The sequence below is a fragment of the Rhinatrema bivittatum genome, chromosome 19, assembly GCF_901001135.1.
Source record: "Rhinatrema bivittatum chromosome 19, aRhiBiv1.1, whole genome shotgun sequence".
In the NCBI taxonomy this organism is placed as follows: Eukaryota; Metazoa; Chordata; class Amphibia; order Gymnophiona; family Rhinatrematidae; genus Rhinatrema; species Rhinatrema bivittatum.
The window spans coordinates 41,340,684-41,364,677 of NC_042633.1; the positions used below are offsets into that span (position 1 = coordinate 41,340,684).

The following is a 23,994-nucleotide window of genomic DNA, read 5'->3' on the forward strand; positions in this document are numbered from 1 at the left end:
ATGTCGGCAGGTTTTAAGTAAGAAATCGTGTGTGAGCTTGTAACTGAGGCGAGACCCTGGGGGCTTCTTATCTTGCATGGGCTCCAGGATCCTTGGAAGACATTACTGGAAGTCCCTCTTAGACAGAGACTGCTTTATCCTTGCGGCTTTAATGAGCTTCTGTCTGGCGGAGAACATTTTTTAAGTATTTTTATTCAGGGAAGGATTACAGATCGTGCACGCGGCCGCCGATGACGCTCGGTTATTTCTCGTAAACCAGCAGCTCGTTTTGTACCGTGGGGGGGGGGGGGGGGGGGGGGGGGGGCTTTCCCTTCCCCTTCCCCTTCCCCTTCCCCTTCCCCTTCCCCTTCCTTCCTCACCGGCTCTCCCAGGAGGGGGGTGGGGGGTGGCGAGAGCTCACGCTGGCGGGTGAGAGGGAAGGGAGAGACGCGGGGGTGTGGTGCGGCACGTGGATAGTGGGGAGAGACTGCCGGCGCCCTCCCACCCCGAAACCCTCTGTTTCCTGCCCGGGGGGTAATGAGAACCAGTCGGAGAGGCGCTGCGAATGAATGAGGCTCTTGTCGTGCGGGGGGGGGGGGGGGGGAGGGAGTGTAAAAATTCATCCCTGCGATCTGCGGAGGGGGGGGGGGGGGAGGGAGAGAGAAGATCCCAGGGGGAAAGTCCAGAGCTGGGCTTTTCCGGCAGTTAAATCTCGGGGTGGGGCAGAGAGAGGGGGCTTTTCCTCGGCGATCCCTTACCTGCTGCGTGTGCTCTCTTCCCCCGTCTCGCCCGGCGGGAGGCGGCTGCTGCTGTAGCGAGCCCAACCTGACCAGTGTGCGGACTACTGTGCGCCGTTAGCCACCTGAACACAGGTAGTCTTAACACTGGGCAAACGGGGGCCGGTTTGGGTGTCGTCTGGGAAGCTGGGCCTGCCGCTCGCCGGAGGGCTCTTCCCTGGGGAAGGGGGGGAGAGGCTGCGTCTCGTCCTGACGTGGCAGAGGCTGCAGCAGACTCGCAGCCCGGGAAGAGAGAGGGGGGTGGGAGGGCTTAGGACTGTGGCCTGGGTGCAAAGGACGACGTCACTTCTGGAAGACCGTGGTACGATCCGTGCAGCAGCAGCAGCAGCCGAGTTAGAATAAACACTTCCAGATGTTAGGATTCCATAAGGATCCGTCGGCTGGGCTGGGCTCTTGCGCATTTGTCCTGTCAGGAAAGAAGCAGACTCCCTCTGAAATAGATTCCCCCCTCCCTCCCCCAAATGGAGGGCGAGGGTGAGGAGCCTCCTCCAGCAGCGGGAGCACGACCGGGAGGGTCCCTCGGTGTGCAGAGGCGCAGGCTGCTTTCACGAAATAACCGCTCCCGTCGCTCTTCTTCTGTCTCACACTGCCAAACATAATCCTAAGGCAGTTTGGCTCTCTGCCAGCTCTTGCATTCTTAGGGGATCCGGAAGGAGACTCGTCTGAATGAGATGCGCGCTCAATTCGTTTCAGTGGTGCGGAACCGGTGGTAGAGGATGCCCGACGACGGGCGCTGGCTGTAAATTGGGGTGCCTAAGACTAGACTAGAGTTCCCCTGGTGTAGGAACGAGGGTCATGCCTCCACTCAGGATGTACAGACACCGCTGAGAAAGACAGCACCCCCCCCCCCCCCCCACAGGCGTGTGTTGCGAGCGAAAGGAGGGCATGGGGGGGGGCTGGTCTTGTCTCACCGGTGCCGTAGGAGGCGGCCACCCTATCTACGCTCGTAGAGGAAGCCAGGGTCCGGGCGTGGCTCTTGGGTTCCTAGCTCGGTCCTAAGGATGAGTCTGCCCCTGGGCGAATGTCTGAACGCAACGTGGCGTCTGCGGCCCTTGGAGGGGGGGGGGGGGGGGGAGGAGAGTGCCGCGCGGGGGAGTCGCAGGCGTACCGCTCTGAACGGACTCGGCTGGGTGGCTGATCGGACGCGTAACGTGGGCGTCGCGGGGGTGCGGTAGCGGGATGGATGGGGGGGAGTAGAGGTTAGGTAACGAGTGGACGTGTGCCGCAGTGAAATCTTCTCCCCCCCTCCCCATCTCGCCCCCCGCCTCCCGTAGGAGAAAGAGAAGAAATACATGCTGCCCCTGGATAACCTGAAGATCCGGGACGTGGAAAAGGGATTCATGTCCAACAAGCACGTCTTCGCCATCTTCAACACGGAGCAGAGGTAAGGGACTGGCCCCGCGGATCAGAGTGGAGCGGCCCTGCGGTGCTGAATGTTTGTCACCCGCTAATTTGTTGTTGTTTCTCTCCCCCCCCCCCCCCCCCCAACATACCCGGATCAGTCCAGACTTCCTGGGCTGTGCCTCCCTTCCCAACGGATGGAGACGGAGAGAGGGTCTCGCCGACGCCCCCCGCGTGCTACCCGCAGACCCTCCCGGTGTTTCTCCGTCTCCAGCAGATGGAGGAGGTGCAGAACCTGCAGTTCTGTTACCTGATCCAAAAAAAATATATATCAAACAAACAAAGGGGAGGGATAAGGAAAGGGAGATTTCCCCTCCCAGGAGGTCCTGGTTTTTAGGGGTGGGTGAGCAGGGGTTGGGGGACCCTTGTTTGCTCGCTGAATCACGCCGGGGGGGGGGAGGTGACAGCCGGTGGTCCTGTTCCCTCACCCTCCGGAGAAGCCTCTGCCACCCTTCATATAAGGATATTCTTTTCCGTTCTGTCTCTTTTTTTTTATTAAGTAAAAAATAAATAAATAAGAGAAAAAGAGAGCGCTTAACTTTTCATGCGATCTCCCCTTCGGTGGCAGAGGGGCTCGGATCGAGCGGGGAACATCCGTTGCGACTCTCCCAGTGCTTTCTCCGCGCGGTCTTGAGTTGGGCCTGGCCATGCTGCTTGGCTGCCGATGCACCCTGCCTGTGGGGGGAGAGTGTGCTGCATGGCTCTCTAGGGCCGGCCGCTGTTACCGATCCCCTCTCTGGCAGCGGCATCTTCGACGCAGTGCGGGTCTGGAGGGCTGTGATGTGGGAAGACTATGATCCGTTCCTGCTGAGCCGCGGGAACGGCGGCCATCTTGGAAACTTTTCACGGTGAATGCACAGGCTGCAGCAGCGGGAGGGGAACCTCCCGTCTATTCCTTCTCCGGCTGATTTCACCCCTGAGGAGGCCCATGGAGGGGCAGTCGTGGGAGGAACAAGATCCTCTGGAAGAAAATTGCCAGGGTTCCTCTCCATTTTTGCTTCTGTTGGAGCGGCCTTTTCCCAAAAGTACGACGACGACAGAACCTCTGCCGAGGAAGAAGTCCACATTTTCGGGGGCCAGGAGGATTCGGAGGGTACCTTGGTCCATCTGTGTTGGGGGCCACCAAGGAGGGTTTCTCGGAGGAGTCTGACTGTGGATTTCCATCTGGGGATGGTTCTCCCGACGCTGATCCTTCTCGGGTTGTACAGGATCCGGAAGAGGAACTTGGGAAAGGCTCCAACGATGGAAGGCGACGATCCCAAGGTGCTTCCGCCTGTTTTCAAAAGGAGGAACTCTGGTCCCTAATCCCGCCGGTCCTGTAGGAGGAGGCTGACCAGGAGGAAGTGGATCCGGTCATGGCCGGCTAACTGGGGTCCAGCCAAGACTTCCCTCTTCACAAGCTGTTTAAAGAGTTGGTGGTGAGGGAGTGGGACACTCCGAAGACTGAGCTTAAGGTTAGCAGGGCCATGGACAAGCTGTGTCCTTTGCCCGAAGACACTCCGCAGCTCTTAAGGGTTGCGAAGGTGGATGCGTCCGTGTTGGCCGATACGACCTTTCCAGTGGCTGACGCAGCAGGGTTTGCAGGACGGGAAGCTCGAGGTGCACCTTAAGACTTTTTTTTTGAGGTGTCTGCTCTTGGTGTCCGTGCTGCAGTGTGCAGCAGTCTTATGCTTGGGGCTAGCTTGAGACGGGTGCAGCCAGGGATCGGTCACCCCAGGAATCGGAGCAGGCAGAACGTTTGGAGGGCAGCAGTCGCTTATGGAGCCAATGCTTTTGTGTGACCTCCTTCGCACTTCTTCCCGCGGTCTCGGGTAGGAGGCTGCTTTAGTTACGAAACTGGTCGGCGGATGTTCTGTCGAAGGCTCAGCTGGGAGCTTTGCCTTTTTAAGGGTCAGTTTTACAAGGAATGGGTCAAAATCACGGCTGACCAGTGGGTTTTGAGCATGATACGACAAGGCTACGCCCTTAGAATTTGCTCGGCCGCTAAGAAACCGTGGCGGCAAAAAAAGCTGCTTGTTTGGCAGACCATCCATAGACTGCGAATGCTGGGTGCCATTGTTCCTGTCCCAGGGGAGGAGCAAGGGATGGGACGACATTCCATTTATTTTGTGGTACCAAAAAGGGAAGGAACTTTTCATCCAATTCTGGACTTAAAAAAAAAGTTGAATGTAGCTCTCAAAAGTTCCCGGTTTCTGGATGGAGACTCTGAGGTCTATCATAGCAATGGTACGAAACTGAGAGTTTTTAGCTTCCTTGGATCTTACAAGCATATCTACACATAAGGATTCGCCCGGATCGTCAAGAGGTATCTCTGGTTTATGATCCTCAGGAGGCATTTTCAATTTTGCGCTCTCCCATTCAGGCTAGCAACGACCCCAAAGACCTTCAGAAAGGAGGGCGTGCTGGTTCAACCATATCTGGACGACTGGCTCATAACCATCTTCCTCCTTCGCAGGTCCTGCAGTTCTTGGGCACGCGCTTCGATGCACATGTGGGGAAAGTCTTTCTCCCGGAGGAGCGGATTGTCAAACTTCAGTGCCCAGGGTCTGGGATTACTTGCAGGTCCTCGCTTCCATGGAATCTACCCTGGAGCTGGTCCCGAGGGCATTTGCTCATATGAGACCTCTGCGGAAAGCGATACTCTCTCAGTGGGATCCGATGTCAGAGCAGTTTCATCTTCCACTATCGCTTACAACTTAGCCAGTCCAGTCTTTCGTGGTGGCTTGGTCAGGATCATTCGTGCTGCGGGGTCCTGATCCATCAGTCACTTAGACACTAGAGTGGTGCGGTTGGCTCTGCAGGAGTTTCTACCTCTTTTGCACAACCGTGTGGTCATGTTAGAGAATGTGACAACTGTGGCCTACGTCAACCGCCAGGGTAATATCAAGAGTCTAGCGGTTGCTCGGGAAGCGGAGATGCTGATGTGCTGGGCAGAGCAGCATCTGGCCTTGATAGCAGCTTCTCACATAGCAGGGTCCAACAATGTGCAAGTGGATTTTCTCCGCCAGCAACAGGGAGAATGGGACCTATCTGAGGAAGCAATGGGCCTCATTTCTTGCAGATGGGGCAATCATCATATGGATCTGATGGTGACTCAGTGGAATGCCAAGGCACTGTGGTTCTTCGGTTGCAGAAGAGAGCGTGGAGCGGAAGGGGTCGATGGCCTGGTTCTTCCTTGGCCACACGACATTATGATCTACATGTTTCTACCATGGCCTCTGGTGGGCAAGGTTGTGAGAAGAGTAGAGATCCATCCAGGAAAGGTGATTCTCGTGGCTCGAGTGGCCACGGAGACCTTGGTTTGCAGATTTGGTCAATCTAGCAGTGGACGGCCCCCTGAGACTGGGCCATCTGCCAAATCTGCGTCAGGGCCCCATATTTTCAGATCAAGCGGATCGCTTTTGTCTAGCGGCTTGGCTTTTGAAAGGAGGCAATTAAGGAAGAAAGGGTATCCGGAGGATGTTATTTCTGCTCTGCATGCTCAAAAGGCTTTACTTCCTTGGCGTATATCTGGGTTTGGAGGATCTTCGAGTCTTGGTGTATGGAGCAAGGGAGCGTTGGTGACACAGATTCTGGCTTTTTTGCAGAGATGCCTGTCGACAGGTTTAGTTCCCTGAGTGTGCAGGTCTCTGCCTTGGGCTGTTTGCGAGGCAAGGTTCATGGAACAACTCTAGCTGTGCATATGGATGTGGTACGTTTCCTTCGGTGGCGAAGCATTTCCGCCCCCCTGTTCATAAGGCGTGTCCTTCTTGGAGCCTTAACTTGGTCCTCAGGGGCATGTATGCGGCACTGTTTGAGTCTCTTAAGAGGGCCACCATAAAAGATATCACGTTGTGAAGGTGGTTTTCTTGGTGGAGACTTGTTCAGCTAGGAAGGTGTCCGAACTTCAAGCCCTGTCATGTAGGGATCCCTTTTTTACGGATTTCAGATTCCGGAGTCTCTCTGGGGATGGTTCAGTCTTTTCTGCTGAAGGTGGTTTCGGCGTTCCATTTGTCAGATTTGGAGAGCTTTCGGCTTCTCCAAATCTGGAGGTTGGTGCACCTAATGGAAAAGAGTCAAAGTCTGGATGTCGGAAGGGCTTTGTTGCCCTATCTAGAGGTCACTAACGATTTCAGATGGTCGGATCACCTTTTTGTGATGTGCAGTGGTACGAAAAGCGCCCAGAAGGCATCAAAAGCCAGGATAGCGCGTTGGTTGAAGGAGGCTGTTTGGTTCCACATACATCTGTCGTGGTTGTCCTATCCCGAAGGGGTTAAGGGCTCATTCTACTCGCTCCCAAACGGCCTCGTGGGCAGAATGTCAGGTCATGTCACCGCAAGAGATTTGCAGGGCGGCTACTTGGAAGTCTCTGCATGCCTTTGCTTAGACACTACCAATTTGGAGGTCAGCAATTTCGGTGAAAGCGTATTTCGAGCGGGACTCTCCTAGGAATCTGGGCTGATCCGGGTACGTACAGGGAACTGCTGAAGACAGAGAAATACTGAGGGAGTGCAGGAGGCACACTGGGTTATGTACAGTGTCAGTGAGACTCTCTCTGTCTCCATCTGCTGGCAGGGAGGGTAAAACCCAGGAGTCTGGACTGATCTGTGGTACTACTGGAACGAAAATTAGCAGGTAACAACCAATGTTCCTTTTTTCCACTTGCTCAGGAACGTTTATAAGGATCTGCGTCAGATTGAATTGGCCTGCGACTCCCAGGAAGACGTCGATAGCTGGAAAGCCTCCTTCCTCCGGGCTGGGGTTTATCCTGAGAAAGACCAGGTGAGTTTGAACGGTGTCCGTGCGTGAGCCGGCTCTCGGTGTCGTCTGCTCCACCAAGCAAAGCCCGTCGCGCCGATTCTTTTTCAGAGGGTTCACCCTCGCCTCTGGTTGTTGCAAGTCCACCAGCACAGTAGTGAAGGGAGGTGCCGGCCTGGGGGAGGAGGGTTAATATCCTTCAGTAGTAAGCAAAAATGGAGGGAGGCCCCAGTGCGGCTACTTTCTCTACTGCTAATACACGTGCAAGACGGGAGATGTCCTTTAAACACGTCCAGTGCTGTACAATATCACTTCGCTTTCCCAACACTCGTGAAAGCCCCATGGTTAGGCCCCCCGGCCCTCCCAATAAACCAGCTGTTGTCCCTTCTGTCTTATCTATAATCACTTCCCATGCTTCCATTCTTCTAAACTAGCAGGCAACAGTCACCCAGGAACCTCAAAAACACCCCCCCCAACCCCAACACTGGGGCTTCCCTCCATTCTGCTTGCAATGGAAGAATATTGCCCTCCTGGTGGTGGTGGTGTGATATTCGCGGGGAGGGGTGGGGGGGGTTGGGGCAGTTATTTAACGCCGGGTTTCTTGAGGCTGATTTAACCTTCAGTTGCCATCCTGTCGCACTCCCCTGCGTAGACTGAGAACGAAGAGGTTCAGGAGAACACCTTTTCCATGGACCCCCAGTTGGAGCGGCAGGTGGAAACCATTCGTAACCTGGTGGACTCCTACGTGGGGATCATCAACAAGTCCATCCGCGACCTCATGCCAAAGACCATTATGCACCTCATGATCAACAACGTAAGTAGGGGGGGGGGAGCGGCGTCTTAGTAGAGTTGCGGGCGTTGGGAGACGGCCAGGGTTGGTCCCTTCTCGCTTGCACGGTGCTGTGGTGGAGTCTCTTAAACCCCCCCCCCCCCCCCCCGACGTGGGTTCCTTCTGATTTGCGAGGCACGTGCCTCGGCGTTTATCTGCCTCAACGCCTGGTGAGGGGAGGAGCAGTCTGGCGAGGATTTGCAGCTCTAGCCCCTGGAAGGGGGGGGGGGGGGTGCCACACCGTCCATTCCAGCAGCGGCCACTGATTGAATCTCTCTCTCCATGCAGACGAAGGATTTCATCCACTCGGAGCTGCTGGCCTACCTGTACTCCTCCTCGGACCAGAACAGCCTGATGGAGGAGTCTCCAGAGCAGGCCCAGCGGCGGGAGGACATGCTGAGGATGTACCACGCGCTGAAGGAGTCCCTGAACATCATCGGGGACATCAGCACCAGCACCGTCTCCACGCCCGTCCCGCCTCCCGTGGACGACACCTGGCTGCAGAACGCCGGCGGCAGCGGGCACAGGTAACCCCCCCGGCTACAGTCCTGGAGGGGGGGGGGGGGGGGGGGAGGGCGAGGGCGCCCTCCGGTGCTCGAGGGCCGTTTTACAGTCCCTTGCTGTTTTTTTTTTGCTTTGTAGTCCGACGACTCAGCGCAGACCCGTGGCCAGCGCTCTGCCCCCCAGCCGGCCCCCGGCCGTCAGGGGCCCCACGCCGGGGCCCCCCCTCATCCCCGTCCCGGCGGGAAGCTCTGTGTTCGTGGCTCCGCCCGTCCCCTCCCGCCCCGGACCTCAGGGCCCGTTCGCCACCGCCAGCCTGGACCCCTTCTCGGCCCCTCCTCAGATTCCTTCCCGGCCGGCTCGCATCCCGCCCGGCATCCCCCCAGGAGTCCCCAGGTAAGATCTGACGGGGGGGGGAGGGAGGGAGGGAGGCGGGGGTTATTTATTTAATGAAGCCAGTGCTCCGTTCTCCTTCTTTCCCAGGTCTGGAGGGAGGGGGGGGGGGGAGATTCCCCGAAAGCAGCTCCTCCTGCCCTCCCTGAATTGCGGTGACTCCTCCTCCTCCTTTCCTCCTCGTACTTAAAATCGCTTGTTTTCTTCTCTTACCCCCCCCCTCCCCTTCTCTCGCTCCCCTCCGTCCCCCTGTGTATTTTGTTTCCTCTGCAGCAGAAGACCCCCGGCAGCTCCGAACCGCCCCACCATTATCCGACCGGCTGAGCCCTCCTTGCTAGACTAAAACGAGCCCTCCCCTGCTGCCACCATCGTGCCTGTTGGTTTGGGGGGGGGGGGGAGGCAGGTGGCCGTCCGCTGACCCTCGCGGCTTTCGAGAAACTCCCTCTCTCTGGTCGGTCGAGCTCCGGAGCCGCCGTGGACGCGGGAGGTCGAGGACGCGATCTTTTTTTTTTTTACCGTGAGAGGGGGCCGTCCCCCCTCCCACGGCTCCCGTGACCTCTGCCGCCCCCCCCCCCCCCTCCCCAGGAGCGGCTGTATGGCCTTTTTTTTTTTTCTGTGTGAGGGTTAAGGGGGGGTGGGATTTATATATAAAACATTGCACTGTGTTTGGGGGGAAAACAAACTTTGCAAACCATGAATTGAATTGGAGTTGGGAGCGGGTGCGCTCTGCTGTTGAATGTATGAAACCCGGCCTGTATTATTATTATTATTATTATTTTTACCCGGTATGGGGTAGGTTGGACAGGTTTTTTCCCCCCTCTTTAGTTGATCATGCTGACTCCTCCCCGCCACACGTTCTTCCTCCCGTAACGCTTCACCTGGTTCTCACTAACACGTAGCACACGCGTGTGTGTGTATATATATATATATTTTTTTAAAACTGCATTAATCCGATCAGCGTTGCTAGCACTAGATGTATTAATTTTGATGGGGGGGGGGGGGTTTGAAATCTCGGAGGTTTAAAAGTTTTTAACCGGGGAAGAAGAAGAGGGGCCTGAGGAGGGCGGTGTAGGCCGGGACCCGTGTTCAGCACCCCCCCCCCCCCCCTCTCCCTCTCTCTCTGGTTGTAGTTCCGGCCTTGCAGGTGGATTAATCTCGGGTGGCTCTGCTGTTAGAAAATCCGGCCCCGCGCTGACCTTGCTTATAGATTGGGGAAGGGACTGGTGCTTTACTTCCTGAGGGCACTGTCCTGCATGGAGCACAGACGTCGTGGCTGTGAGGGCCCCCCCATCCCCACGAACCTTCTGCCTGCTAACCCCGGGTCCTGTAGAGACGTCCGCTGCACTACACAAGGGAGAAAAAGAGAGCATCGCTTTGGGGCAGGGCGGAGAGGAGGACGGGTACCGGGCAGAAAGGGGTGGGGGGAGGGCCCCCGGGACACCCCCCCCCCCCCCACCTCTCTACCAGGCCTGGCTTTCGGAGTAGCCAAAACACCACACGCCGAGGAGGGGACAGAGGGTGGGAAACCCGGAAAAAGGGCGTAGCCATGCACGAGGGGGGGGGGGGGGGGGTGTCCGGATCACGGAGTTTGGGGCAAATGCTGGGCCGGATGGGGGGGGGGGAGAGAGCTGCACAGGAGGGGATGTGAGCAAGCCCGCCCCCTCCTCCTTCCCCCCCCCCCCCCGGGACTTTGTGCATCCTGGCCCCGGGTTTCCACGTGCGCCAGGGATCGTACCTCGCCGCTGGTCTCCGTCGTTTTAGCAGGGCGCCGCCGCGGCGGAGGACGCAGTCTCTCTCTCTGCCTTTACCCCGCTCGGTAAAAAGCACTCCCCCCCCCCCCCCCCCAAGCTGTTTGTGCATGGAAAGGCCTCGTTGTAAATATTCTTTGAAGGGGGCACAGGCTGCTAATTGTAAGAGGTAGATTTTTTTTATTTTAAATTCCGGTCCCTTACTGTTGCTTTGGGGGACTGGTAAGGCGGCCGCGCGTTTTGTTTCCGGGACCGTCCTTCTGAGAGAAGAAAAAGCTTCTTTCTTTTCCCGGCACCTGGCGTGAGGATTTCTGCTCGCTGGGGGCCAGGTCGGGGTTTCTCCCGCCGTGGGCAAACGCGGTTGGTGGCCAGCGTAGGCCGCAGGTTGGCAGCCCTCGCCGGGAACTCTTGCTCCTTACTCCGTCTCCTCCGCCCTGCCGGGGCTCTGTGCGTTCCCGGGGGGGGGGGGGGGGGCTTGTTCACTCCTCCCTGTAAAAAGCTCTCTGTCCGAACCGGTGTCGTCCCCCCCGGGGTTAACGCCCTGGCCTGCTCCGCTGGCTGGGGTTTTTTTTTTTTAAAGTCATGCACTCGGCCGCTGTTCCTGGCACTGCCGCGGGGGGGGGGGGTCTCTCCCGCTTAGCCCGCCGGTTCCCTGCTGTGAGTGCGCTGCCCGGGCCTTGCCCTAAAGCTGCCTCTCCTCACGACTGGAAGAGGATCGCCCGTCCGCCTCCTGTGCACCACGGATCCTGCCCGGATCGTCTTTTTTTTTTTTTCCTTCAAAATAGCAAAGTCACACCCCCCCCACCCCCCCCATGTTCACAACCCACAAACTGTCTCCCCCCCCTGGTGTTTAGTGTGTGAAGTGGGTGCTGAGGTCTTTCATCTCACTCTGTATAACTTTAAAAGAAAAATTATATATATATATAATGTATAGATCTATATGAGAAGAGAACATACGCCACTGTTGTACTCTTAGACCAGCGTAAGTGCCTCCGACTCTCTCTGTACCTTATTAATAAACTCAAATAAAGAAATCCGCTTGTGGTGGAGATTTCACCTGGTGTCTGGCTTCCCACTTCTTTGCCTGCATCTTTTACCTTTCTGCCTGTGGTGGTGGTGGTTGCTGCCCTGCCCTGCTGTTGGGTCCCTGTGCTGGGAGTTTCTTTTCCTTGCTCTGGTGCTGTTTTCGGTATTTCTGGAACCGCTCGCCCCAGGGGCAGCCGGCATTGTTTTTTGCACGGGAGGGGGGATGACCAGGAGTTGGTCAGCGGGGTGGGGGTGGTGTTAGGAATATGCCCCCACGTTGGGGGGTTGAGCTTTTGAGCTCCTCCTGCCCCGGCTTGCTCAGTAATCGGGGGGGAAAGGAGGTGATAGGGGCCGCTGCGGATGCTCCCGGCTTTTAAGGGAGGCCTTGTTAAACGGTCAGCCCCGCTCATCGCGGCCTCTGGTTTTTAAGGTTCTCTCGCTCCCACGCTGCAGAAGCCGAATAAAAAAAAAAAAAAAAGTGAATTTCCCCCCCAGGGCTGCAGTGGTTGTGTGAGCAGCCCTGGGAGGAGAGAGGAAGCAGCGGCTGGGCCACCCGCCCAGTCGGAAGTGGCACAGATTTCTTAAGATGTGGTGTGACGCGGGCTGGCTGTGCTTGGTTAAGTCAGAGCCCCCCGCCACCAGGGCTGGAACACTTAAAACATTGCTGTGGATGGCACTGGCACCGAGGCCTGAAACCTCTGCTTCCTGAAGGATTGTCCTTGTCCTGCTGGGGCAGAGGGGGTGTGGGCTCAGCTTGTGCTGCCGCTGCCTGTCCTATGGACCTGCCCGCGGGTGGTGGGTGCCTGCTTCATGAAGTCCTTTTTTTTTTTCTCCTGGGCTCATCGTTCTCTGGTTCCGAGCCTCCCTGCTGGGTTTTTGCTCTGTGAAAGTCAGGGAGCAGGTGCTCCTGGAGAGCAGAGACTCTCTCTATCGCCTTTTCATAACCTGGGGGCCCCCTGCAGAGGGTGCATTTTGCTGAAACCCTGCCCAGGGGCGTCTGGGATGCCGGGATTTGGGATTGCCGTGCCTCGGCCTGCTCTAAAGGGGTGATTATTTGTTGTTTGCATAGAGGCGGCGGGGTTTTGATACTCGTGTGTAACCGATTGAGCAGGCTGCTTGTAGTACACACGCTCTGAGGTCCAAGGCCAGGCCCTGTGTGTGCTCCTCAGCTCCCTTTAGCAGAGGACTGGTGCCTGAGCTTTATTCTGTGTCTTGCCTTTGCTCTAGTGCAGGGGTTACACCAGGGTCCTTCTGAGAGGGAGAGTTTGGGCATGGAAAGGATTAGAGGATGTGGCCTGGGCTGCCCTGCTACCTGCATGTAATCTGTTTTGTGTTGTGTTTTTTTTTTTTTCTCTTATGCCCAGGCGCCCGCCTCCTACCACACCCAGCAAGCCTCAGTTCTGGTGATGCCTCCTGCCCCTTGCTGAAGGATGGATTTCTTTCCTTTCGGTCTTGCCTTGCATGGGTGTTTGTGTGTGTGTCCCATCCTTTGATGTCTGTGGAAATTCTGTAACGTGCGCTGTCTTGGAAAGGAGATTCCTTCGCCCTGGCGATAAATGATTGAGCTCGTGGACTGCACTTCACCCCAGCCAGGGCGTGCAGGGAGAGAGAAGAGCTGTAAGCCGGAGCCTTACTCTAACCAGCAGATCAGGTTGTTAATATTATCCACCCTCCTCCTAGGGCGCGGCAGGTGATTGTAGGAAGAAAAAAACAAAGATGCCTCTGCTGCTCTGGATGTGACCCCTTCAACCACAGGTCCCTCTCTGCTGCAAGCGAAAGCTGGAGCCGGCTGCAGAGGCCAGCGGTTCACCTTCCTCAGGAAGCTGAAGGCTGAGCTCCTGCACGTTGGATGGGTAGGACCTTTGGTCAGGGGAGAAGCCCAGCCCCGGTACAGCACTGACCAGAGGGCGGGACACTGGGTGGCTGTTCTTCCCACGAGGAGCAGACCTGTTTATCATAAGCGGGAGGTGTGTGTGCTTTTTAGGAACTGGTCAAAGAATGGGTTAACCCTCCTCTACACTTCCTGGTCTTCCCTTCCAGGGGTGCTTGTGGAAGGAGGAAGCCACACTCCTACTATAGCTGGGAAGGGCTGCCCCCAAGAGCTCAAGGAGCACTTATTTTTTTTGAGGTTACATGTCACTTGTATTAATAGGGATCTTGGCTGCAGTCCCCCATAGGCTATGCCCCATGCTTGCAGTGGCCCAGTGCCGCTTGTAGCGGGAAAGAGGCCACGATGAAACCGTGCCATAAGCGCTCTCGCTCTACTGGCCGTGTGCTGTGCTCTACCCCAAGTGCCTTCATCACCGCAATCTGAATGGTTTCTCGTGCGTTGCCTTCAACTGTTCTTAATTACACAAATCAGAACATAATAATAATTCCACCTTCCCTACCCCCTAGAAAAAAAAACCAGCGTCCAGGCCCCAGCAGCCTGCTTTCCTGCTGTATGATTAACGTGGATAAATTTTTGTAAATAGTGTTTTAATAAGGGCATGTGAATTAGCTGGGGGGGGGGGGGGGTGTCAGACTTAAAAATTACTTCTCTTACTCTAGCTGTGTCTTCCTTACCCCTGTGCACTAAAACAGGCTGGGCCTGGATAGGAACCGGAGGCCCTCTCTCTCTCTCCTGCATGGACAGGGAGGATGCCTGCCCTGCACCAGGAAACAGATTTCAGAGCAGCCGCAGCTGACGCCCTGTCAAAAAAACGGACAGGCTTTTTGTGTATTACTGAGCTGTACAAAACTCTTGCAGGAAAATGATTTGCGCAAATAAACACGTTTGGATTGAAGCTGTTGGAATGATTGCCAAAAAAATAAAAGAGAGCAGGGGGCCAGATAAGGAACAAACACCCCCCGAGGCAGTGATCTGTAAGAGAAGCCAAGGCACGGAGACCAGGGATTCACACCCCCCAAGCAGAGGCAGCTTTCCCAGGCCACTTCCTCACAGGGAAGACATGGGAGCTAGGGCAGAGAAGGCAGCCATCCCCGTCCTCCCTCCGGGCGAGGACCTGGCCCAGCCCACAGCTGACACACTGAGGAGGAGGAGGATGTGGGCCTCAGGCTTTGCATGAAATCCATGACACCGCAGCTGGCTCAGAAGGGAGGCCATAAGGTTAAGGGAGCAGCAGGCGCTTACAAACTCATTCTGGTTTATTGACTTCACTGCAAAAAAAAAAAAAAAAACCCCTAAAACTAAATTCCTTACCCAGGGCTCCTGCACGCTCAAAAATATTTCATACATAATAAAAACACATTCAGGTGTCTACTAATCAAACGTTAAACACACATTCAAATTAAAAACGTCCCAAAAATATGTAATAATCCCACCCCACCCCCCTGCAGGAGAAGGCTCTTCCCCATACATCTCACTTTGTAATACGGTAAATATACATTAAAACAAAACAAATTTAAAAAAAAAACCACTTTCTTCTGTGAGAAACTGCAATGGCTGGGCCCCCCCCCCCCCCCGGTCAGAATGAACCCACCGCCCCCCTCCCACTGACACCGCAAACGTTGCCCCGTGAAAACCCCCGAGAGGCGGCCAACCCGGCCCACAGCCCCAGCAGCAAAAGCCCGACGTCTTTACCAGCCACCTCCAAAAAAAGAATAAATGCACCCAGGGGTGCAAGGTGGGCCTTGTGAAGGAGACAAGGCCGGAGGAGCGGCCATTTTGCCACAACACTCAAGACAAACTCGACCTCTTACTTTAAAATCCTTCCCGCTTCTCACGCGCGGAGACCGAGATTCGAGTCGCTTCTTAGTGGTGGAAAGAGGCAGAGGACTAACCTCTGCCTCTTTCCACCACCAGTCCCCACCGGCCCCGCGGAGGCAAGGGTCTGACTGGTACCATTTTGTAACCCACCACCCCTTTTAAGTGCCAACGTCAGACTTTTCGTGTGTGCGTTAAAAAAGTACGACCCAGCCACCGGTTCAGGTTTAGCTTTGCAGCGGTGGCTCCGGGGGGAAGGAACCCTGTAGGCAAGGGAAGGCTCCAATCCACAGCACAGGGACAGAGAGAGAGAGAGAGACGGCTCCAGTCTTAAGAAGGAAACGTTTAACACTGGAAGGGACGGGCGTTGCGTGCACGAGGTAGAAGGAAGACTAGAATTTGACCTGTGTAGGCGTCGCTGGTTAACAGACGCCGCCCTCTACCCTCCCCCCTGTTGCATAAAAGCACTTTGGTGGGTGTAAAGCACCGAACAACTTCAGCCGCTCCTCCCGCACGGGCGGAAAAACGTCTTTTGCGGGCGCAGGCGGCGATTCCGCGTGGATATTTTGGGGGGGGGGGGGAACGGCCGAGAAGCGTCCCGAGCTTAAGCCAGCCGAGTGCACCCCGGCCTCGTTTACTGCGGACGAGCCTGCGCTTACCGGACAAAGGATAGCAAATCCACAGAGCGCCCGACGTCCCGGGCTCCGCGCTGCGCAGGCAGCAAACGTTCTGGCAGGAAGAGCAGAACGGATGTAAGGCTGAGGGTATTTTAAGTGCCCTGGCCAGGAGGTTTTATTGCTAGGATTTGTTCGTTATCTCCTGTTTTCACTTTCTGATGGGATCGAGAGGAAAGCGATGCCTTCTAGTCCAGCCCAGCAAACTTAAAAAACAAAAAAAAAAAACCACACACAACCCTGTCTGACCCTGGATGATGAGTTTTCCTACTGAGGGAGTGAAGCTTTCACCCTGCACCTCTCACCCAACGAGATTTTCTTTTGTGGAAGGAGACAAGAACTCTTCCCCCCCCCATCGGATGCACACAACACACAAAATAACGCATTAGACGAGACTCTTTTTCACAGTAGCCCTCTGTGGCCGGTGCAGCCCAGACTGGGAGGGAGGGAGGGAGGGAGGGAGGGAGGGAGACCCCCCCCCCCCCCCCCCGCTCTCCAGGACGTGGGCGAAGGCTGAAGGCCACCCCTCTCCACCGCACTTGGAAAGCTCCTCCTCTCCCCTAAGGCACCGGAGGCTGAAAGAAAAGCCGGGCGAGAGCAGAATTTGGACGGCGCTGCAGTGGGTCAGGCGGAGGGAAAAACAGGAGACCCAGCCTCCATCGGTCTCTTGCTGGCCCGATGACCTCTCCCCCTTAAAAAAAAAAAGGCAGGAGCGGTAACTTTGCCGATGCATTTGAGAAAATCCCATTAAAAAAAAAATAAAATTGTATATATAAAATCAGCAAAAACCCGAATGCACCGCTGCCCTTTATCTCCCGAGGAGATCCTGGCACTTTTAAGGGAGCCTCCGCATGGCTCCTGCCACTGTTATGGGCCTCCTGATGCAGCTCTCCCCTAGGGCAGATGAAGAATATCAGCGGCGTCAAAATAAATGGAAAAGGAAAAAAAAATTTTTTTTTAAATTTTTAAAAACCCTAAAAAAAATTTTGGCCCAAAAGGGAGGCAAAGCCTGGCGGGGGGGGGGGGGGACATGATCACACCTGCCGGCTAATGACAGAAAAGAGAAGGCACACGATCTCTGCCGACAGTCTGGGAAGGATTCCTTACCTACAGTGGGGCAGGGGCTAAGCGACACCCCCCCCCCCCCCGCTCTGAAAAAGTCTGTTAAGGGCGCACAGGAGGGGCCCAAAATGAATAAGGCAGGGGTTCAGCGTGGGTTACAACAAAAGCAACAGGAGAGTCATGCCCACAACCCCAAAAGAAAAAGAAAAAAAACAGGGAAGAATATTTCAGTTAATGTAAAACATTCTGGGGTTTAGGTGTGAACAGGCGTCTTCTACTCCACGGCCGGGGAGTGGGGTTAACGTATGCAAGGCTCTCTGAGCCCCACCCCCCCGGCGGCTCCTTCCGGATCACACCCCCCCCCCCTCCCCTCCGAGTCTCTTAGATCAGTTCTGTTCTGCTCCTACCAGGGATGTGCCGGAGGCTCCGTCTCTGTACCCCGGCCTCCGGTGGCAGCTACGTCCTGACCTTCCTCTTGTCGTCAAACAGGCTCTTCAGCATGTAGAGCTGCAGGAAGGCCACCGCCACCAGCACGCTCACGTTCACGGCAGACCAGAAGTCCACTCGCTGCAGGTTCCCCTCCTGCAGGTTGCGGTCGCGAGCCTCGAACGCCCGCAGCACCGTTTGCATTTGGATGCTTCTCTCCAATCGCAACTTCATGGTCTCGATTGCCTCCTGAAAGGCGGGGAGAAGGGAGACAGTGTTAAAATAAAATGGCAGCTCATTGCCGGGCTCTTCCCCCCCACCCCCACTTCTCACTGCACTCTCTTTCTCTAATCCAAATTGCCCTTGCCTGCTAGTGCTTTAGTGCAGGGCTCGCAAGACTCTTAACAAGACCACCCCTCATGCACCCCTCTGATGTGAGATGCCCTGGTGAGAACGGCAGCAGAGACTTCATCCGAAAACCCCTCCCCTCCTCCATCATCCTGCCAAAGTGCAAGAACAGAACCGGCTCCGGGTCTTGTGACGACATGCAGGTGTGGGTCAGCAAACCCGAGGGCGGAAGTGGTACCTCTTATACTAAATAAAAGGTCTGATGGGCACAGCGTTACAGGCTGCTGTCACTCGCCTCCCCGCAGCAAAGCTGTGACCTCAGTGAACCGTACACAGGAAGTGTCCGACGGCAATAAGAGGGATTCGGGGGCAGAGGAAGGCGCTTTAACCAGCAGCCTAAGATCACACAAATGCAGGAAGGGGCTCCCTTCCACGCTCTCCTCCTCACCTTAATATCTTCCAATTTAATGTCCAGCATCTCCTCAGGCTCCACAATTTCGGACCAGTTGTCCGCCTCTTCCTCGCCCTGCTGGCTGTCGAAAATCAGCTCAAAGAAAATTAGTTTCTCCGAGATGGTGCTGAAGGAGTTGTCAAAACACATCATGTAGTCCCCGTCCTCTGTGGGTTCCACACTGGAAAATAGGGGGCAGAGAAAGGTTTGCAGTATTATGGGAGAGTCACAGGGAAGGTGAATTAAACCACAAAAAAAGTACACCCACCATGCAAACCCCACCGTTACAGGAAATTTCAATCTGGGGACAGCTAGAAAGTTACTTGGAACTGGACACCTAAGAACCAATTATATCACATCTACATAGGAGAAAAACTGCCCTAAGATTATGTTGAGTCAAATCCTCACCTCATAAAATCTAAAAATTGAAACAGGCAGAGCACAGGCAGCAGCTGTGCAAGTGTCCTGCCCACTCCCCACTTGCACTGCCCCAGTCCTTGGCACCCCTGCTGAAACCACCTATCGGAGCACCATATGTTATGATAGACTTAAAGCTGAGAACACACAGAGGACACCAACTCATTTTATGAGAGAAACGGGTCTCGGCTTTGTGCTCTACAACCATCATGAGCTCAACAATGTCAGAATTATCCCTAGCTGTTTTAGCAAGGTGAGCAAAAATGGAGCAACCAGAGACTTACGTGTGCACACCATCTGACTTCCTATATTCAGCCACCAGTATCTCACCCCTAGGGTTCACCAAGGTGAAATCGACATCCAACCCAGCACCTCCAATCACCTGCCAAGAAAACACCGTTACAGGGGGGGCTAGAATTCTGGCATTTATTTCAATTTATAAAAGCTACAGGAAGCTACAAAACTCATCAAATTCAGGCTCAGATTATAAACAAAATACAATACACAGTATTCAGCAAACCCAAATTGAAATGCCTTGATATACAATATAGAGATAAACACACACACACATCTTCCAGAAAGATCAGAGTGCCCTTGATGGACAGGTTGCAAAGATCAACATGGCACCAGCAGAATCCCTTCTGATCTCTATGATGCCAGCTTGCTCACTCCCTTAGTACTTCACCTTGGTGTTGTGAGCAAACAGGAGATCCTCCCAAGCTCCAGAACCAGTTACATGGCGTGCCACCTTCATGTAATTTGCATGCAGCTACTATGCACTTAGCAATCAGATGCCTTGACCCCATTTATCTGTACTCACCTCCATGTGCTCAGCCTATCGTTTGCATCCAGTTTATGTGCCCTGGGCATATCATTTATATACAATGAGCACGCTCTCAACCTATTGTTTACATACAGTTAGCACGCTCTTTGCATAGCATTACAAGCCTGTCATTTGCATATGTTAATGAACTCTTGTACATGCATCTGACCACGTGGACTGTCCGCAAAAGCTCATGCGTTAATAAACTGGTTAGCCTATAAGGTGCCCCTCAGTTCCTGTCGTTTTTTTGCACAAGGCTTTTCGTTTGCAGGCCAAGAGCATGCTCATGGCATATCATTTGCATGCTGGCCCCGTTTCTCGCCATTACCTGGTACTCCACCTCCATGCTGTTGTTTCGCACCACCCCCTGGTAAAAGCACTCCTGCCTGCCGGCCGGCAGCAAGAACGTGAACTCGGAGTCCTGCGGCTGCGTGAAGGCGGCAGCGGCCGAAGGTCCCGCCAGGAGCAGGAACCAGAGCCACCAGGAGCCCGGCGCGGCCATGTCCGTCCAGCCAGGCAGCCGGAAAACGGGCAAGCGACCCCCGGAGCCAGAAACAGCAGCCACTTCCGCCCAGCAACGCAGCCACCCGCGCTCTCATTGGGCGGCCTGGAAAAATACGATTGGTCAGGCGAAGAATTCCGACAAGAATCGTCACGACGCGCCTCAGCCGCGCCCTCACGAGGTATGGGGGAGGCGGGACTTGAGGGGGGGATGACTTGGACCAATCAGAATCAAGCGACCATGGCTTGAAAGCCCCTCTCATGTTCCCCTTTCGCCCTTAGGCTCTCTTTAGTCGACTAAGGCATTGCCTGATTGTTCGGCAGATGTCGGAGGGAGTAAAGTCGGGAGCGATTTTAACTGTTCACCTTTCAATATCTTTATTAAACAATAACAGGGCAAACGCACACGGCATTGGGTGCACCCATGTCTGTAATGTTCATGGCTTACATGACGTTTACAGGAACCTGCACTGCCCCTTTGTTCTACCCAAAAGGAAAGGAATCTCCCAGGCCTTTTCAGGGTGTCCTTTGACTAATCATCATGCTCCGCTCCAATCTTACACTGATCTCTCTAAACAAGCCTCCCCTGCAAGGGACGCATTTTTCGCAATAAAGTGCACCCAGCCTTGCGCACGGGTCTACGCGTGGCTGGGTGCGCGTTTTGGATGCTCTAGCGCCCGATGCAATAAGGAGATCAACGTATGCAAAACGCGCACCCAAACAAACGCGTAGCCCTGGGGATGGCGTTACGTCAATCCGCTCAGGAGAAATGTAAAAACTACAGTCCTCGGGGTTACCATTTATTTATTTTGTTTTTTATTTATTTATCGAGTTTTATATACCGTCATTCGGTTTTGCCATCACAACGGTTTACAAAGAGTGCATCCGCCTCCTTAGTATCGTTGTGACACTTTAATTTACTGCTTGCGGTGGAGAAAAAAATAAATGTATATTGGCTTGATTTAAAAAAAAAAAAAAATTCTTATGGCTGCACAATTTAGACACCCATAGAAAGGGGCGCTTAATATAAGACACTTAGACTCCTCAGCAAAATAAAAAAAAGCAGCCAGAAGAAGAAGCGGGATAAAAACCGATGCTCATATTGAGTGCTCATTGTAATTGTAGGTGCCCGGTGCATTTGAGTGCTTCATTGTGCATCTTATTGCATCAGCCTCAGAGACCTTGACTGTAAGGAAACTTTACCTCTCCGCAGCTGGAGTTAATTTTCCAGGGTAAAAAAAAGTTTGCTTTGGGCACCCAACCATTGGGTGCACTTTCCTGCATCGGGCAGTGATAGGTGATGTCTTCATTTCCATAGAATTTCCATGCGTTGGGTGCTATCGGTTGCACATTTGTTAGGACGCGCATTTTGGACACGGTAATCTTACTGCGCCCGGTGCCATTCTTGCATGCCCAACTGAGAGCAAACCGGCGCACTAGCCCTTCTGTGTGTCACCTCGGGGGCGGGGGGAATCACTATCTTCCTGGGCCTCGGTTCTAATCGAAACAAAAAAAGGAAATACAAAATAGATGAGAGGCAGAAAGAGCAGCTTTCACACCGTGTCTGCTTTTGTATCAAAGTAAGAATTATTAAACCAGAGTTTCTCCCCATTTGGAACACAGAAACCTCAGTTGTGTAAGAAAATGGCTGTTTTCCCACCGAACGGCATGGAAAGTGGTCCTCCATCTGTGAAAGACAGAAACAATGCCAGTACAAGGCAGAGAGGAGTATGTCCTGGGTCTTTTTAACTTAAAGGATTCTCTTATTCACCAAAATCTGGTACGTGTCCAGCAAGAAGTACAAACCAGCAGTCAAGGATAGGATTTCTAATATCCTTCTTACAAAAATGCTTTATGTTTACAGAGGAGAGATGCACAAGGACACAGAAGGGGGCCCGTTTGTTTTGCTGGGTTAAAATGACTTTGCTGACAATTGTCCTCCCCAGATCAGTAAAAACACGCCCTAAGAGGGTGGAGGGGATTCAAGCCCAATTTTGCTCTTGCTCTCCCCCCCCCCAACAAATGGACAGTGCATGGATACTTTTAACATGCTTGCACTTTCCCAATATTTAAAAAAGGCTTCAGGGGCGATCCGGGTAACTATAGACCAGTGAGCCTGACTTCAGTGCCGGGAAAAATAGTGGAAACTATTCTCAAGATCAAAATCGTAGAGCAGATAGAAAGACATGATTTAATGGGACACAGTCAACATGGATTTACCCAAGGGAAGTCTTGCCTAACAAATCTGCTTCATTTTTTTGAAGGAGTTAATAAACATGTGGATAAAGGTGAACCGGTAGATATAGTGTACTTGGATTTTCAGAAGGCGTTTGACAAAGTCCCTCATGAGAGGCTTCTAGGAAAAGTAAAAAGTCATGGGATAGAAGGCGATGTCCTTTCGTGGATTGCAAACTGGCTAAAAGACAGGAAACAGAGAGTAGGACTAAATGGACAATTTTCTCAATGGAAGGGAGTGGACAGTGGAGTGCCTCAGGGGTCTGTATTGGGACCCTTACTTTTCAATATATTTATAAATGATCTGGAAAGAAATACGATGAGTGAGATAATCAAATTTGCAGATGATACAAAATTATTCAGAGTAGTTAAATCACAAGCAGACTGTGATACATTACAGGAGGACTTTGCAAGACTGGAAGATTGGACATCCAAATGGCAGATGAAATTTAATGCGGACAAGTGCAAGGTGTTGCATATTGGGAAAAATAACCCATGCTATAATTACACAATGTTGGGTTCCATATTAGGAGCTACCACCCAGGAAAAAGACCTAGGCATCATAGTGGATAATACTTTAAAATCGTCGGCTCAGTGTGCTGCAGCAGTCAAAAAAGCAAACAGAATGTTAGGAATTATTAGAAAGGGAATGGTTAATAGAACGGAAAATGTCATAATGCCTCTGTATCGGTCCATGGTGAGACCACACCTTGAACACTGTGTACAATTCTGGTCGCCACATCTCAAAAAAGATATAATTGCGATTGAGAAGGTACAGAGAAGGGCAACCAAAATGATAAAGGGGATTGAACAGCTCCCCTATGAGGAAAGGCTGAAGAGGTTAGGGCTGTTCAGCTTGGAGAAGAGACGGCTGAGGGGGGATATGATAGAGGTGTTTAAGATCATGAGAGGTCTTGAACGAGTAGATGTGACTCAGTTATTTACTCTTTCGAATAATAGGACTAGAGGGCATTCCATGAAGTTAGTAAGTAGCACATTTAAGACTAATCGGAGGAAATTCTTTTTCACTCAACGCACAATAAAGCTCTGGAATTTGTTGCCAGAGGATGTGGTTAGTGCAGTTAGTGTAGCTGGGTTTAAAAAAGGTTTGGATAAGTTCTTGGAGGAGAAGTCCATTAACGGCTATTAATCAATTTTACTTAGGGAATAGCCACTGCTATTAATTGCATCAGTAGCATGGGATCTTCTTAGTGTTTGGGTAATTGCCAGGTTCTTGTGGCCTGGATTGGCCTCTGTTGGAAACAGGATGCTGGGCTTGATGGACCCTTGGTCTGACCCAGCATGGTAATTTCTTATGTTCTTAATTTCTTATGTACTCGTGTTCCAAGAGAAATAACATGGGTAGTTTCTAAAAACTTGGGATAAAGTTGCGGGGTTACAAGCACCCTCGGGCTCTTCAAGAATCCTCACAATATTTTAACGCTAAGCCATATTTTCTCAAAGCATTTCTCTTTCGGTTGCCCGGACAGGTCACCGCACTTGAATCTGGGCGCTGGTACCGTCGCTGCATCCCGTAACCCCGGACGTGCAGTTACGGGAGCTTCCTTTGGACTGAAATCGTTTTGGGGACGGCAACGTTTAGATTAAAAATCAGCACATCCTGTGTTTACAGTCATCACTTCATGCATTTATCCCAGATGCAGACAGTACTGACGAAACATGGCCATCGCGGGCTTGCCCTTCTAACGGTTTCATAATACTGGGTCCTATACTATGAGAAGCATTTTAAGGTTTTATATCTTAAACTTTATCTTGATTCTCTATTTTTTGTGTCTTTGGCATAAATTGTGGTTGATGATGTTACTATAAATCGTCTTGTGGTGGTTTTCGTCTTTCTGACACTAGTTACTCTCTCTCTCCCCCAGAAGTGTTGCTTGGCCTCCCATGTTCACACAGTTCACTGTATGTCAGAAAGGGGT

General features: G+C 53.3%; 2 protein-coding genes across 10 annotated transcripts in view; one reads left to right on the plus strand and one right to left on the minus strand.

Moving 5' to 3' along the window:
- DNM2 (dynamin 2) overlaps positions 1 to 14,594 on the plus strand; it is a 39,883-nt gene extending 25,289 nt beyond the window's left edge. For 4 of the 9 annotated variants that reach the window (XM_029585003.1, XM_029585005.1, XM_029585007.1 and 1 more), the window contains 6 exons: positions 2,051 to 2,160; positions 6,827 to 6,938; positions 7,567 to 7,728; positions 8,032 to 8,270; positions 8,386 to 8,640; positions 8,911 to 11,441. In XM_029585003.1, the coding sequence (XP_029440863.1) occupies positions 2,051 to 2,160; positions 6,827 to 6,938; positions 7,567 to 7,728; positions 8,032 to 8,270; positions 8,386 to 8,640; positions 8,911 to 8,980 (948 nt within the window). In that variant the 3' untranslated portion in view covers positions 8,981 to 11,441. Of the gene's footprint in view, positions 1 to 2,050; positions 2,161 to 6,826; positions 6,939 to 7,566; positions 7,729 to 8,031; positions 8,271 to 8,385; positions 8,641 to 8,910; positions 11,442 to 12,775 lie in introns of those variants that run through there. The other 5 variants (XM_029585004.1, XM_029585008.1, XM_029585010.1 and 2 more) reach the window with 2 other exon arrangements.
- Positions 14,595 to 15,789: 1,195 nt separating this feature from the next.
- On the minus strand, positions 15,790 to 19,968 carry TMED1 (transmembrane p24 trafficking protein 1). Its single transcript, XM_029585013.1, has 5 exons — positions 19,647 to 19,968; positions 18,780 to 18,877; positions 18,076 to 18,259; positions 17,261 to 17,528; positions 15,790 to 16,482 (listed from the first exon to the last, which is right to left on the minus strand). Exons 1-4 carry the CDS (start codon positions 19,818 to 19,820, stop codon positions 17,310 to 17,312), a joined length of 675 nt encoding a protein of 224 aa, XP_029440873.1. The 5' UTR covers positions 19,821 to 19,968; the 3' UTR covers positions 15,790 to 16,482; positions 17,261 to 17,309.
- Positions 19,969 to 23,994: the final 4,026 nt, after the last annotated feature.